Source organism: Columba livia, chromosome 7, assembly GCF_036013475.1.
Source record: "Columba livia isolate bColLiv1 breed racing homer chromosome 7, bColLiv1.pat.W.v2, whole genome shotgun sequence".
Taxonomy (NCBI): Eukaryota; Metazoa; Chordata; class Aves; order Columbiformes; family Columbidae; genus Columba; species Columba livia.
Window position 1 is genome coordinate 1,262,272 of NC_088608.1, and position 16,146 is coordinate 1,278,417.

The following is a 16,146-nucleotide window of genomic DNA, read 5'->3' on the forward strand; positions in this document are numbered from 1 at the left end:
ATGTGCTACGGGTACTACATAGGCACACCAGGGTTTATTTTGCATATTTACTTAAAATGCATAAATTGTGACACATCAAAGATGTTTGAAGTAATTTCCAACATCCTTTCTAACGATTACTTATCAAAGGCTCAATCTTCCCATTCTCCTTTATGTCTGAAGGACTATGACCAAATGCATTTCACCCCAAGAGATTTGATCCTCGTCATGGGCAAAACCCCTGTCCCCAGTGCAGCCCCTTTTCTGCCAGAACTTGCAAGTTCATAATGACATACACTTTCAAAAATTGCTGTTAAAATATATATTAGAATTTTTTAAAATCATTTTTATTTATACTATACCAATGTACATCTCGTTTAGGTCAGTTAGCATTTGCACTAGCTCACGGAAAGCCTCGTTTCTTTTATAAAGGTATTACTAAAATAGACATTATTTTGAAAGTGTAAAAATCGCCAAACAGTAATAAAACATTTCATGCAGTAAAAAGGACCAAAATACTATAATGAGGCATTGCCAAATATCTGGAGGATTGACATTAAGCCATGACTTGCGTGACAGCTCAAGCAGAAGCGCCCTGTCCGCAGCGTTACAGCACAACTGTGGGTTTTGACAGAAAATGAAGGAAAACGGCAATTACCCTAAAAGACATTTCAAGATTCTCGCCACCCCAGATATCCATTCCTGCATCGTAAGTTCCTATCTCTTCAAAGTAGTTTCTGTCAATAGAAAATAGGCCACCAGCCATAGTAGGGGTCCTAGTTGAAAACAAAAAGAAAAGAAAACAAAACAAAAGAGGAAAAAAGAAAAAATACCTTTTGAAAGACACTGTGGAATTTATTCAGTGACACTACAGTACATTTCACTACCTCAGACATTTTGACTATAAATAAATTCTACGTACAGCAACTTAAATATCAGCGAGGAGCAAGGAGGAGGCTTTGGCTGCGCCCCGTGCTCGGGGGCGGCAGAGCTCCCCGCAGCCGCCACCCGCAAAATCCCATCTCCAGAGGCACTTCAGGAGCATTGTCATGGGAAAGTGGATGGAATTTTGGCCTCCTGCATCCAGAACAGCAGTGCAAATCCAATCTGAAATGCTTAGCGGAGAGAGTTTAATGCCTCAGCTTTGCCTTACAGGGAGACTAAATGTGCATAAAATTACCAGGCGTAATCTCTCCTAACAGGATTATAAATCCTTACAACGGGCAAATCCAGTCAGAGTGCAACTTCTCTTTGTGTAAAGATGTCCTGTTTCTCTATAAATATCTGCTTTATGGTTCTTCTGCATTGAGAGTTGACATGAAATGAAAAGCGCTCACCACAGTTGGCAGGAACAGGGCTCAGAGTTACTGCACCAACGTGTGCCCACCAACTCACGGCTCTTACACACCATGTGCACACCAACTCACAATTCTTACACACGATGTACCACCAACCCAAAGCTCTTATCCCATGTACCCACCAACCCACAGCTCGTACACATGATGTATCCATCAACCCAGAGCTCTTACACATGATGTACCCACTAACCCACGGCTCTCACAACACGTACCCACCAATCCACAGCTCTTACACACCATCTACCCACCAAGCCACAGCTCTCACAACATGTACCCACCAACCCCCGGCTCTTACACACCATGTGCACACCAACTCACAGTTCTTACACACGATGTACCACCAACCCAAAGCTCTTACACCATGTACCCACCAACCCACGGCTCTCACATGATGTACACACCAACCCATGGCTCCCACACGATGTACAGTACACACACACATGTTCAAGTGCACAGGTAGAGGGGTTGCCCCAAGGATGGGTTTTAAGCCCAAACTTGTCCATGCAGAGCTCCATCACGCAGATGGGTGACAGATGGGCTGAGGTCTCAGCATCCTCATATCTACAAGCTTGGCCAGTGAGGAGCTCTGGGGGTGTTAACCTGGCAGTGGATCAAGATTTGCCAGTCAAGTATTGGTCATGTTTGTGTCCTCAGGTTCAAAACCAACAGCAAAGTGGGCGAGGTTGGGTTTTGTAAAGGCTCAATGCTCAAGTACGACCACACACGAACATGTTAGTGGCCTCGGCCTGTCTGCAAAGGATTCGCTCACCAAAATTAACTCATTTATTTGGTTATTTGGTGAACTTCTTGTGAAGCCTGCACGGAATATCTGATGCTCGGGGGTCACATCAGGCACCTGAATCTCTGCAGTGCAACATTCCCAGCACTGGCGCTTCTGCCCAGTTACAGCTCAGTTTCTGCGGTAGCTCCTGTGTTTGGAGACAGCCTTGTGCAGACACTGATCTAAAACAAGCTCCTGGAGTTATCCCAAAAGCAAGACAACGGGAGCGGAACGGTTTACGTGCAATGCAGGCAAACACCAGAACTGGGCTTCATGGGCGCTCCCACCCGTGGCAGGACAGAATCACTTGGGCACTTCCCAGATCTTCCTTGAGCGGCTTTCGTGTGTCCTACACACAACATTAATTAGCTAACGCACACCGCTATGTGCACACGTCATTGCTGTGTCAGGTTATGGTTGGTGTGGGTGTTACACCCCTGCACACATGCAGTGCAGACACTCAGACCCGCAGGACGGTGCTGGGCTGCAGAGGCTGAGCCCCCACTTAAACTCAACAAATCCAGGTAATTTGCCTGCTGTACAATTAGTTCCTCTTCTGCAGGAGCTGATTAACATTACTCCCAGAAAAGTAAGCGGTTTAGCAATGCAATAAGACCAGACCCTGAGTTTACCAACACTTCATTCCTATTTTTCTCCCTGTGCTCCCGGCACTGCAAGTTCAGTTAATTAGCTGTCCATCATTTGGATGGGGCTAAACCTCCCCCGGTCCCCAAGCTGCTTTGCTGGGTTTCTGCCACAAACGATCCTGCGGGTCCCCTCAGCCACCCTGAGCTGTGGAGCAGGTGGGGACGCCTGGGTGCTGTGCCCTGACACCGGTATCATGACAGATACACACCATCTAGTGTGGGCAGCACAACACAAAGCTGACTCTGAAATCTTTCAGAATGGAACTGTTCACGTGCCAGATGATTACTGAGGCAAAAATAGTGTATTTAAATGAAATGTCTATTATTGATTATCTAGAAACTCTGTAAGTCTGTGCAAAACTACTGACACTGATCCCAAAAGCTGTGTCGGTACTGGGGTTATTCACCCGCTCGACAACCAGCCCAGTTCCCACAGGACTCTCAGTGACTCACAAACGTTTTGGAGTCACAGAATCATTTTGGTTGGAAAAGACCCTCAAGATCATCGAGTCCACCCGTTCCCCCACTCCTGGCACTGCCCCCTGTCCTGAGAACCTCATGTCTATCTGTCCAGCCCTCCAGGGATGGTGACTCAAGCTCTGCCCTGGGCAGCCTGTTCCAATGCCCCACAGCCCTTTGGGGAAGAAATTGTTCCCCAGATCCAACCTCAACCTCCCCTGGGCAACTTGAGGCTGTTTCCTCTGCTCCCGGCGCTTGTTCCTGGGGAGCAGAGAACAGAAATTGTGATGAGCCCGTGCCCAGCGCTGTGCGAACAAACCCCAGATCCCAACCTCCCACCCTCACCAGCTACTGACGTGAGGAGTGACACTGGTTTCAGGCAAAGAAAACCATCCCCACTGCTGTCTGCAACAGGAACCCTCATCTTCTGCTTCCTCTCCTTCCTCCTCCTCCTCTGTTTCCCTGCAGGAAGAGTCTTTGCAAAATTTCCCATTCTTGCAAAGATTCAGCCTTAAGCGATTTTGGAATGAATTGTACACACAGATCTGGATTCTTCTGAAACAGCAGCTGTTTATGAAAAACAGCGTTTCCCTAATATTCACTAATTGAAATTAGAAGTCCTGAGTTTCATGCTGTAAAATGTAACTATGCACCAATATACACCACAGATTTTCAAATACCTGAAGAGCGGCAGGCAGCTACTCTCTGTTATGTAAATTTAATGTTCCACAAACAGATCTGCACAGCTCCCACTGCAAAACCAGCTGAAAAAGTAACATTAGAAAGTGTACGGGTCCCTACAGCTCCTTTCTCAGCTTTGTGCCTATTAGCTATATTTTGCCTACACGGAGTCATACTAACAAATATAGTAATATGTTATGATTAACTCTAATCATCATTCAAACCCACTTTTATTTTGGACATAACGTCTGCTTCTCATTCCTGTAATTATCGGCAGTAAGCAGGATTCCCATTCCCATATATCTGCACTTTTAACTCCCCATAGGAGGAGCTGCAGAACATCAAAGTATCTCAGGAGCGTGGGGCTTGCTGCATCCCACCGATGTGGGGGGGGGGACAGCAAGGGGGTGACGTGGAGCTGTTCCCGGGGGGATGCTCAGGTCACATCCCCAGGCTGAGAGCTCCCCAAAGCCACGTCATGTCACAGGGACAACACCACTAACGAACAAGATCGCTATTTATATAGCTTGGAATAAGGATCACACACCAGTTTCAAGCACTGATGTACATCATCCAGGCAGTATTAAATGTAGTCAGCTCTAAGTTTAATCTGCCCTGGTAAGAAGATAAATACAATATGCTCCTAATATTTGTTCTTGTATTTTTTCTCTCAATAACTAATTTATACTTGAGAAAATATTTTTCTGGAAAAAGAATACAGTTTTGTAGTATTTATAATACTAGTCTGGACTGTCTTCAGCTTAAAAATATAAAGGGCAAGTATAGAATCACAGAACAGATTGTGTTGAAGGGCCCTTCCCAGCTCCCCCAGTGCCCCCCCTGCCATGGGCAGGGACATCTTCACCAGCTCAGGTTGCTCAGAGCCCCATCCAGCCTGGCCTGGGATGTCTCCAGGGATGGTTCATCTACCACCTCTCTGGCCAACCTGGGCCAGGCTCTCACCACCATCAAGAAGAATTTCTTCCTTGTATCTCACCTACATCTCCCCTCTTCCAGTTTAAAGCCATCACCAAAAATAAGCCATGCAGAGCCTGTAAACGCCCAGCACAGAAACACTTCGTGTCTTTAAAACTGCAGATGTAAGAAGACAAGATGTTTGTCAACTGATTTTAGCCAAGTTTTCTATTGCCGCAGGCAAAACCACAGAAGGAGAAATGAGTTCACTTGAAGACAAAGCATGTTTTGCCAAGTACAGATAATGTGCAAGGATTTTCCAGAGGCAAAAGAGGAATGAAAGGTTTAGCAGGACCATTGGTTTTGCTGACCCTACCCATGAACATCCACCACTGGACCGGCCCCAGCTGAGCGGGAACTGCACTGCCCAGATCCTCCCAATTCCAGACCTCCCCACATCTGCGGATCAGCTGCAGGAAGCTTCAGCTTTAAGCTCCACCTCTGCGCAGGGCAACCATCCCGGTTTTGCACCCGAGAGCCCTCTGGGAACAGAAATGGGCTTTGCACTTTAAATAACAGATTTTGGCAAGGTCTAATCACTTAGAAAGTCCACAAAGCTGGAGGTAACTCCAGTGACAGTGGAAGTTACAGCACTGACTATATGGGAACAGGATAAAATCCTGAAGTGCCTGAGGACAGCAATGAATAGCCTTTGCTATTCAAATGAACTAAAAATACATATATACCCAGTGATGTGAGTCCCTGTGGTTTCTGTACCCTCAGGGTAAGGAACGTACCCCTAAAGCTACACCTGGCAGCTCCTCCAGGCTCCACAGCTCAGGTCACACCAGCATTCAAAGCCACAGTTCAGATTTGATTTCTGCAAATCCACCTGAAAAAAAACACGTTTCAACTGATCCCAACAAAGCCCGCAGAGTGGGATTTCTTCTAAGCAGCCCCTTCCTGTTCTCACCTTATAGTTTCGGTCCTAGCAAAGACACCCTGTGAAGTGAAAGCTCCCCAAGGTTATTTTTGCTTCTGATCATCGTACATGTAAAAAAATTGTAGGTACATTTAAATAAATAAAAATCCAGTATCCGATGCCCACTGACTTCTATCCTCTCTTTCCCCAGGATGGGGGATACTGAGAAGGGCTCGGGGTGGAGGTCCAGGACTCGCCGCCCCATCATTAAAACTGCCCACCCTTACCCACCGCCTTTAAACTGGGACCATTTGCAAACTGGAAAGGCTTTGCTGCCCTTGCAAAACCTGCGATTCTTTGGGGAAGAGCAACTATTTTGGACTATTGTGGGAAAGGTTATGCTCTCGTGGTGTTCGCTGACCTGAGAGAAAGTTACATAAGGGAGGAAAAAGTCCATGAGAACAAGAGAAGGGATGTCAGACTGGGGTTTAAGAACCTGAAGGAGAAAATAAGGAGCAAAAGTGGCTGGGACTGGTGTGTGAAGAGCAAGAGCAGCAACCACACAGGGATCTGGGATCAGAACCCCACGTGCCCAGGGCAAGGCATCACTAATTAGGATGAGGGACACTAATTAGCATGAGGGACACCTCCGAATCCCCACCTTTCTGTTTGTTAAGAATACACCAAGCAATGTCCCTTTTCTGCGGGGTGTGGGTAAGGAAGCTCTGGCACAGCTACGCTGTGTGACAACATACCAGTCGCTGAATCAATTAACCTTTTCCCCACTAAATCCAGAGATCCCAACAAAGGCGGAGACTTGACTCAAATACCTAACTTGGCAATCTAAGAGTTCCTTTGGGTCCCTCGGCAAATGTCCGCGAACTGGAAAGGAATTCCAGCACCTTGTCACCTGAACTGAGCTCTCGGCAGCGAGCCGTCCTGACCTTCGCCGCAAAAACACACCCAATTATACAGAAATAATACATCTGTATAGAAAATAACTCAAGAGCTTGAAAATGCACGCCTCAGGATTTTAAGCGTAGAAAGCAAAGGCAAGAATCTACTAATGTTATTATGAAAGAGAAGTATTTTGAGTAAAACTTTTGTCAATCACACGGACTTTTAGTGTAACAAAAAGCAGAATTTGAGTGCAGCTGCTATATTACATATATATGCAAACAAACACGTAAGCCAGTGATGTTTGTATATTCTAGACTTATTCCACTGATCACAAAGAAAGATACGAATAAGGACATAGTCAATCTGCACCAGACTGAAATGACGATACAGAATGCAGAAAGCAACATGGCACAAAAACAATGAACTCACCAACTTGGTTCTACATTTTTGGTATGGGTTTGGCTTTTGTTTATTTTCATCCCCCCCATTTTCTGAATACTCGGGTGGCCTGAGCTGCCAAAACCATTCCTGACTGGCACAAGGGATTCTCCTGCCTTCTCCTCTGGGGATGCAGAATCCGTGGGTGATTCTGACACCTCAGGGCTGATGGTACCTGGAGAATCCCAAAAAGGCCCAGACAACCCCCAGCCAGAAGCTGGTGGGGGAGAGGGAAAAAAAAGCAGCTATTTTTTTGTTTTAATAATGTTAAGAGTCAATTACATGTCTGATTCTGGATTAACTATAAGTAGGACTCCATTACAAGAGAAGGAAAGAAGAGGCAGGATGCTCCTGCTCCTGGGACCCTGTTTGCTCCTAACAAGAACCAAATCTAAAAGGCAAAACAATCCAGCCCTTCCCCTGACTCCAGGCTTTGAAGGACATAAAATGACAGATTTTGGCTATTTTCTGGCATAAATGAGGTTTGAAATCATTACATCCACTTGTGAGAGCTTTTTTTCTTGTTTTATGAAGACCACAGAAGCTATTGGAGCTGAGCAAATAACCCATTGCAAGTAACTTATTCAATGTGCTCTTTTGCAGCTTCATTTAAAATTTTCCTAGAGGTTTTGTTACAGCCCTTGGTTTGAGCAATTAAACAAGTCAGGAAGGACCACAGGAATTCTGGATATACTCTTAGATCATTCTGACTGAGTTTGCACGGTCATCGGTTTGATTTCGTAGGCACTAGACGCATGCATTCAAAGTGTAAACCACCATAACCTAATACTTGGGTTCAATGTTCAATGTATTTGAACCTAATACTTGGGTTCAATGTTCAGTGTATTTCCAAAATATAGTCTAATATTTGCCTTAAGTTATGAAAAAACAGTAACACACAAGGTCAACAGGCTATTTGCAGAAACAGGGAGAATTTAAAAAGCACGTGGTATTTTAAATTTATGAATGTTGAAAAGAAGATATAAATGAGTTTTCTCAGCTCTGACAGCTACATTGCAGCATTAAGGATGGTCAGATCTTGGTGTTCTCTGCCCTGAACAACGTGCCACAACTACCTGATGTGTTCTCTCCGATACCGCAGCAAAATCTTAGCTATTAAGCATCATTATCTACATAAACAAGTGCTCTTGATCTGCTGTCCTTACCTGACGGGCAAGGTCCTGTCTCCTTTCCTCCTGTCCATCTCCCGCTGGGGAACCGGGTACCACCGAAAGTTCAGTTTCCAGTTAAACCCCCCGTACGTCATATCAGACCCGGCCATGTACTCAAACGTGTCGTCGCTGATCACATCAATGATTGGGCACACGACGGTTTTCCTGTTGGAAAAAGAAAAAAAAAAACCAAACAAAAAATTGGCTCTTTTTTAAACAAAATATTTTTTCATGTTATGCTGAATATTTGGCTTATTTTGAGGCTTCTCCGATGCTCCTCTGCCCAGCACAGCAAGGGCCGCGGCTGCTGCGGCACTGCTCGGGGGACACGGCCGTTTCCAGGTCTCACTTGCAGGGCCCTTTATGCAGAAAAAAAGGGGGAAATGGCAACACCTTAAGAAAGAGAAAAGGGGGGCGTTGGGGAGAATAAAAAAAGAACAAGGAAAGCAGGAAGAAAGAGGAAGAGAAGAGAAGAGAAGAGAAGAGAAGAGAAGAGAAGAGAAGAGAAGAGAAGAGAAGAGAAGAGAAGAGAAGAGAAGAGAAGAGAAGAGAAGAGAAGAGAAGAGAAGAGAAGAGAAGAGAAGAGAAGAGAAGAGAAGAGAAGAGAAGAGAAGAGAAGAGAAGAGAAGAGAAGAGAAGAGAAGAGAAGAGAAGAGAGGAGAAGAGAAGAGAGGAAGAGAAGAGAGGAAGAGAAGAGAGGAAGAGAAGAGAGGAAGGAGAGAGAAGAAGAACAGAGAAGAGAGAAAACAAGGGAAAAAGAAAAAAGGAGGAACAAGGAAAAAAGGAAAAACTGCAGGAAAAGCACAGAAAACTCTGAAAAACAGTGAAAAGGGGAAAAAGTGGAAAAGGAGAAGTGAAAAAAAGAGAAAACAAGTGAAAAAAGAACAAGAGGGGTTAAAAAAGGGGCTGGGGAAGAAAAAAGGGGGAAACAGAAAAAAGGGGGAAAAAGGAAAAAAGGGAGAAAAGAGAAAAAAGAAAAAAGGGGAAAAAAAGAAACAAAGGGGAAAAAAAGAAAAAAAGGGGAAAAAAGAAAAAAGGGGAAAAAAAAGAAAAAAGGGGAAAAAAGAAAAAAGGGGAAAAAGAAAAAAGGGGGAAAAAAGAAAAAAGGGGGAAAAAAGAAAAAAGGGGGAAAAAAGAAAAAGGAAAACAACAAAAACAGAGAAAAGAAAAGAAAGCACACGTCAGAGAATATGAGAGGTCACACAGAGTTGTGTCTGGTAAAACAAAGGGACAAAGACGCCCCTCAGGGTGGGGGACCCCCAGAGCTCGGGGAAATAAGCGGCACATGTTGGTGTCATCACTGGCATTAGTATTAGCAATAGTATTAGTATTCTACCGTCAGCAACAGAAATGCTGCTGAAGGAACCAAAAGTTTCTGACACATTTATTTAGAAATCAGACTTTGTTACAAATATTTCAGATGAACGGATTATTTTACCGCTTATTTTTCCCGCCGCCCCTACCTGTCCTCCTTGATCCGCGCCAGCAGCGGCTCCAGCCAGCCCAGGGTGCACTCGCAATGCGCGTCCAGGAAGGTGAGCACCCGGCCCGAGGCGGCCGCGGCCCCGCGCAGCCGCGCGCGGATCAGCCCCGACCGCTGCTCCATCCGCACCAGCTTGACCGGGACGCCCAGGGTCTTCACGTAGTTCTCTAAGGAGGCCTTCAGGAACTCTGCCCGAGAGCGGGGAAAGGAGTTAAAACCAAGAAATAATAAATTGACATTGAAATGAAAATTAAAATAGAAAATTAAAATTAAAATTTAAAATTTAAATTAAAAAGTAAAATTTAAAAACATAAAAATAAAAATAAAAAATATAAAATAAAAATTAAAATAAGAATATAAAAATAAAATAAAATTTGAGATTAAAGATTAAATTAAATTAAAATTTAAAATTAAATTAAAAATCAAGAATTTAAATTTAAAATTTAAAATGTAAATATAAATATAAAATAAATAGAAATATAAAATAAAAATAAAAATATTAAATAAAATTAAAATAGTAAATAAAATAAAAATTTAAATATTAAATAAAAATATATAATAATAATAATAATAAAAATATAAAATAAAAATAAAAATATAAAATAAAAATAAGAATAAAAATAAAATTAAAAATTTTAAACTAAAGATAAAATTAAATTAAAATAAAAAATAAAATTAAAATTAAATTTTAAAAATAAATTTAAAAAATAAAATTATCAATAAAATTAAAGATCAAATAAAAATTTAAATTAAAATCAACATTAAATATGAAATTAACATCAAATTAAAAACTAAAATGACTGAACCCGTTATTCTTAGCTAGGCTCAGCAACCGCCAAGAGCTTCCAATATAACAAGAGAGTTTCCGCGTGGTGCCGGGCCCTCCCAGGACTGCCCTGCGCGGACTTTGCCAGAACACGGGAAACGCATTTTGACACATTTAGAGGTTTTTCCAAGAGCGAGAGCTGCGCTGCTGCGGTTCCACGGGAAACAGCCCGGACACACGCTCGCACACACACGCACACGCGCACACATGCACACGCATACATGCACACACACGCACACACACACACGCACACGCACCTGCTGGAGCATCTTGCGAAAACCTCACAGAGATGCTAAAGAGCCAGGATTGCTTTCCTTCAATAACCCATCAATGAACAGTGAGTGCAAAATGATCACGCTTTTGCTGGTTTGTCTACGGTTAAATACAAATACGTGTAGTTTTGACGAATTTCACCTTTTGAGCTGTTTAGGAACCCAAAACTTTGCTTTTAGGAAAAATTGTAGTTACTTAGGCTAAAGTCTTCACAGAGAAACACTAAGCCTCTTTGTTTCCTGAAGCAATTAAGAGTTTTGTTAATGATACGCAGGGCAGAAACAAAGGCGAGCTTGGCTTGCACCCTCTGTCTCTGAACAGTTGCAGCTATATGTTTTATTTGCCGTTATATACATTTGGCTACTCCAGGAAAATTCATCGTTCCATTAATTCCATTCCCAAAATGTCACGCCATTCCTCCCCAGGTAATCTCGGTTCTACCAGCAGACTGTTTGCCTCCTAAAGCCTGGCTTTAAAAGAAGAAAAAAAACGGCAAGACCAAAAGAAATGAATCACAAATATAGAGGGAAATTGGCTTGGTTTGGACATCAGGAAAAGCCGAAGCACAGAACGGGGGTTTGAAGAGACAGTGACAGAAAGAGACGTGAAAAAGGGACTGTCCTTTACAGTAATGTGAAATGATAAGCCACAGTGCAAGAAAGCGTTAATAGAACTCTGAACAGGAGCACCGTATATATGATTTACAACCCGATAACCAACCTTTGGCTCCATTACTCACTGTAAATGGATTTTAACCCCTTCCGCACCCCCCAGCCTGTTTGCTGCAGCCCCAGCAGCGATGAGTCCATCCCAGACCAACAAAAGCCACCGCAAGCTTCACCCTCGTCCCCGCAGGATCCCCAAAACGGCGCTAAACCACCCCAAAAACCCACCTCTCTCGCTGGCATCGTCCACCAGGATGATCTCGGCGAGGAGGCGGCGTGGGGAGCGGTTGATGACGCTGTAGACGGTGCGGAGCAGCGTGCTCCAGGCCTCGTTGTGGAACACGATCACCACGCTCGTGTTGGGCAGCTCGTCGGGGTACACTTTGGTCTTGCACCTGCCACGAAATAGAAGAACAGAACCAAACAAAACACGGCAGAAAGGGAGGGTCAATCTTTAATGAAATTCTACCGCTGGGACAGCTTGACAAAAGGGTTTCAAGCCTGGTGAGCAGAGGACACTTCAAACCAGTTACTGGCCTCGTTGAGCCAGAAGCCCCAAGGCAAAGGGAATTTCAAATCCTGTTTTCTCGCTAAGAAAACACGGCAGAGCATCCAGAGACACGGCCACAGCTCTCCTGGCTGGAAACAGCGAGCAGCCAGCCAACGGGGCCTGACATCACTAATCTAAACTGCCCCAGGATGCAGGGCAGGGAATACAGAGTGAGCAGAGCAGTTACACTCCGGTCAAATAGTCTTTATTGGGACAACCCCCAAATTCTGTGTTTTAAAGCACACAGGCATCTGAGACCTTCCCGCCTTTGGCAATTTCTCAAAAAGAAGTAAAAAATGACTATTTCTCGTACACTCTATATGCCCGTTCATTGGAAGAACAAGAGGTCAATAATTTCACCTGGTTTTGGAAAACATAGAAATTAAGGCAAAGTGAGCAACAGATAGTAAATATTGATGCTTTTTTGGAAGTGAGGTAAAACTGTTTGCTTTGTATAAAATACAGCCCAAAATCGTGCAGATTTGTTACAGATCTTGGACGCATTTCAAAGATACAAACTTGCCTACATTAACCTGCCCACACTGGTCAAGTCACATCATTTAAACACACCTAATACGGATCCTCAACCATTGTGACTTTAAATTATCTCCACTTTTCTATTTCACTATCATACCATTTTCTGATACTCTAAAGCAAGAAGAAATTATGTACAGCTCTTTAGCGCATTTTTTGTAATAATGCAAACTTGAAGCTTCTCTAAAAGAAATTCTAAATTAGTGAATTATTCATTAGCAGCCTTCTCCCTACAGAAAACTTCTCTGTCAAGGGCCAAGGAACAAATTAATAAGGTCCCTGAAGAAAAGTCACCTTGTCCATCCAGTTTCTTTCTCAAACATCATCTACCATAACAAAACTCTTTAACCTTTTCTTCTGCCACGGTGACGTTTAAAGAAAAATAGATAAAACAACATCGCAACCACCCTTTTCAAAGTACAAGGTGAGGAGAGAATAGAGAAGAACACAATCACCGGCTTCTGTGGCACAGGTAAAACGTTTATGGTGTACATACATACACACAATGACGTATATATTTACACACATCAACAGGTAATATGAGTATATATATACATGCTTATATATACACATATAAGTCATTACTAGATCTGACAGCAGGAAGTCCAATGCTAATAGTGACACTGTCTCTCTCTCTATATATATATATGAAATTATATATTCCCCACACACACATCCCCATCAGTCTTGACATCAATTTGCTGAGGACCACTGAAGTTTGCTGGTAGCCATCCCACCTTCGCAACTCCAGCAATATAATTAATTTTACAACTCTCCATCAATTGCAATTTCAATTCAAAAGTTCAGACAAACAAGATTCCTTGACTGACTATCATGCAGGACGACACCCTCTGTTTACCCAGAGGCATCTCAAAAAGGATGAGCCCAGCAGGACAACATGTCCAAAAAAGGGCATTTTGGATTCATGTTTTAACTCGCAGACGTTAATTGTCCCTGGAAGGCGTCTCATGTCACCCCGGCATCTGAAATCAGATATCAAGGACTGAAAACCAGAAGGGCTGTTTACACTCGGAGTTGTCTTCCAGAGCTCAACATCCCACTTCGAAGTATCCACACAGCTGGAATAAATCCTGCTTGTCCCGTATGTCACAAGTCATTTTACTTACAGCTAAAACAGACACAATTTTTGAAACTGGAAAAGAACCACTGCAAAAGATTATGTTTAAAAATATTCAGAATTACACGTCAGTAATGAAATGAGACACGGAAAGTATATTCCCTTTTTTTTGGAGTTCAACACTAATTTTGCAGTGCAAATGGAATATTAAGGAACAGAATGTTTATCATCACGTAGGATTTGCCAGGATCTTCAAGTCCTTTAACTGTCATTCTCATTATTCTCCAAGGTATCTTATGGTACCCAGAGAAGTTCCAGGCTGGGTGAACTGAGGACATTGATGAAGAGGCCGCACATCCAATGTTTTTCAGCAGACAGACCAATCCAAATTACCAGAAATCAGGTCATGAAAATCCATGAAGAGCATCCTTTCCATATGTCCTTCTTCTAAATTTTCATAATGACTTCACATCAGATATTGTACCATGAAGTGAGGAATTCTTCTCTTTTTATGGCATTTGCCTCTATCCACACCTGCATGTCCCTCCTTAGTCTCCCAGACTATTCCAGGGTGGGATTACCCCCTCTGGAGGAGGATTATTCAATTTCCAGATCAGTTTGTTCTGCCGGTCTGTTATGTATATTTCCCCAGGTACCCCAAGTGATGTACAGGGATTTGTTGATATCGCATCTTCTCATCAGAGACTAAATTAAATCCATCCGCTTTTTTTAATTTGGGTCATTTGATTTCAGCAGAAAACGTAAATGCTGGTAGTTTTTCTCTATGAAACCATTAAATCCTCGTGTATCTATAGCTTATTAGATGTTATTGCAGCGCTTGACACACCAAGGGGAACGTTTAGCCCAGTCTTTCTGGCAAGCCATGCCCTGTGCCGACCTCCATAAGACCCAGCAAAGCAGAGAGCAGCTCCACAACCATTTTCTTCTGTTTGCTGGGAGTTTCTGGACCCCCACTTGTGCTGGTTTTGCAAATCAGAGGCCAAGGGCAAGACGTTAACCAGGCACTGTTAATGATGGGCACTGACATTCTCGCTCTGGCACCAGGAATGAGACCTGCTGAGATTTTTAGATATATTTCTGGGTTGTTGATATTTGTGTGCACAAAACACAGGGTTTTTTGTCCAAGTTTTTGGGCTCCCTCTAAAGCCACAAGCACAACATAGACACAACAGCATAAGTTATGTGGGCACTGTAATGATTTCGGTCGCTTTTCCTGCAAGAGGAACGTGAAGTATAACAGGGCAGCCACACATTAATTGCAGAATCATAGAATTATAGAATCATTGTGGTTTGAAGAGACCCTCCAACCATTAACCCAACGCTGTCACTGAACCATGTCCCTAAGAATCCCACCTTAAAGAGCAGCAACATTTCGGGGCAGAAGCTCAGCGTGTATTTCATGTTGTAACATTTCATGTTTTATTTCTCACAGCGCATTCCTTCCTCCCTCCCTCGGAAGGTTTCCAGCACAGCAGGACAGTGACTTAAGGACCACATTTTTAAAAAGCAGCTGCTCTGGAGTTGGCAAACTGTGCACAGACAGGACATCATTAGAGCTCGTTAACTGATGAGTGTATATCACAGCTGACTCCTGCACTGGTCATTGGGATGATTCGAGTCCAGAACCATCATTCCTACAGTGAAAACACTTATCGCTTGAATTAAGCAAAAAACATCCCTAGCCACGTGGTTAAAAACAAATGGAGGTGAAGGAAGAAGCAGATAGGAAATACAGAAACTGAAATATCAATTGTCGCAAGGCTGAGACTGCTCTGGTTTGGAAGTGTTTGCTTTTACCAACAGCCCTTTGCTCTCTGGTGGAAGCGAGACACTGATTAGTTTTCACTAAACTCACTCAAAGCAATTTTGGTGAGCATTTGATTCACTTTAAAAGTTAAACAACGAAGATCAGTAATAATGCAGCCATACAGTGGGTGTATAATCACTGTTCATGCTCTTAAAGCAATCCCCGTTGCCATCTGCAAGATGTGCGATGGAAAACAATCGCAATCCGTAAAAATGTGACTGATTTGTACCCTGTCCCACGCTCTGAACCCCATGCTCAAAGAATCACAGAATGGTTTGTGTTGGAGGGACCTTCCCAGCTCCCCCAGCCCCCAGCCCCCCCTGCCATGAGCAGGGACATCTTCAGCAGCTCAGGTTGCTCAGAGCCCCGTCCAGCCTGGCCTGGGATGTCTCCAGGGATGGTTCAGCCACCACCTCTCTTGGTGGAGCACGTCCCATGACAGGAGTGACATCTTGGGGATCTGGGCTCTGTTTTCCCCATGTCGTTCCCCAGGGAAGGCTCAGTCACCACCCACTTCCACCCTGCCCTCCCAGCTCACCTCTAATGGGCTTTCAGCCCCAACCAGATCCCCTGCTCACTTGGAAGTGTTTGTAACTGCACAGAAGATAAAAACCTTTCCCATCCCTTTCCTGGAATGACAAATGACTCACGCTGCAT

General features: G+C 43.6%; 1 protein-coding gene across 4 annotated transcripts in view; it reads right to left on the reverse strand.

Annotated features, from left to right (window-relative positions):
• GALNT13 (polypeptide N-acetylgalactosaminyltransferase 13) overlaps positions 1-16,146 on the reverse strand; it is a 111,177-nt gene that overhangs the window by 37,379 nt on the left and 57,652 nt on the right. For all 4 annotated transcript variants that reach the window (XM_065070147.1, XM_065070144.1, XM_065070146.1 and 1 more), the window contains exons 5-8: positions 11,728-11,894; positions 9,716-9,923; positions 8,247-8,417; positions 638-755 (exon numbers count right to left, since the gene is read on the reverse strand). In XM_065070147.1, the coding sequence (XP_064926219.1) occupies positions 638-755; positions 8,247-8,417; positions 9,716-9,923; positions 11,728-11,894 (664 nt within the window). The remainder of the gene's footprint in view (positions 1-637; positions 756-8,246; positions 8,418-9,715; positions 9,924-11,727; positions 11,895-16,146) is intronic.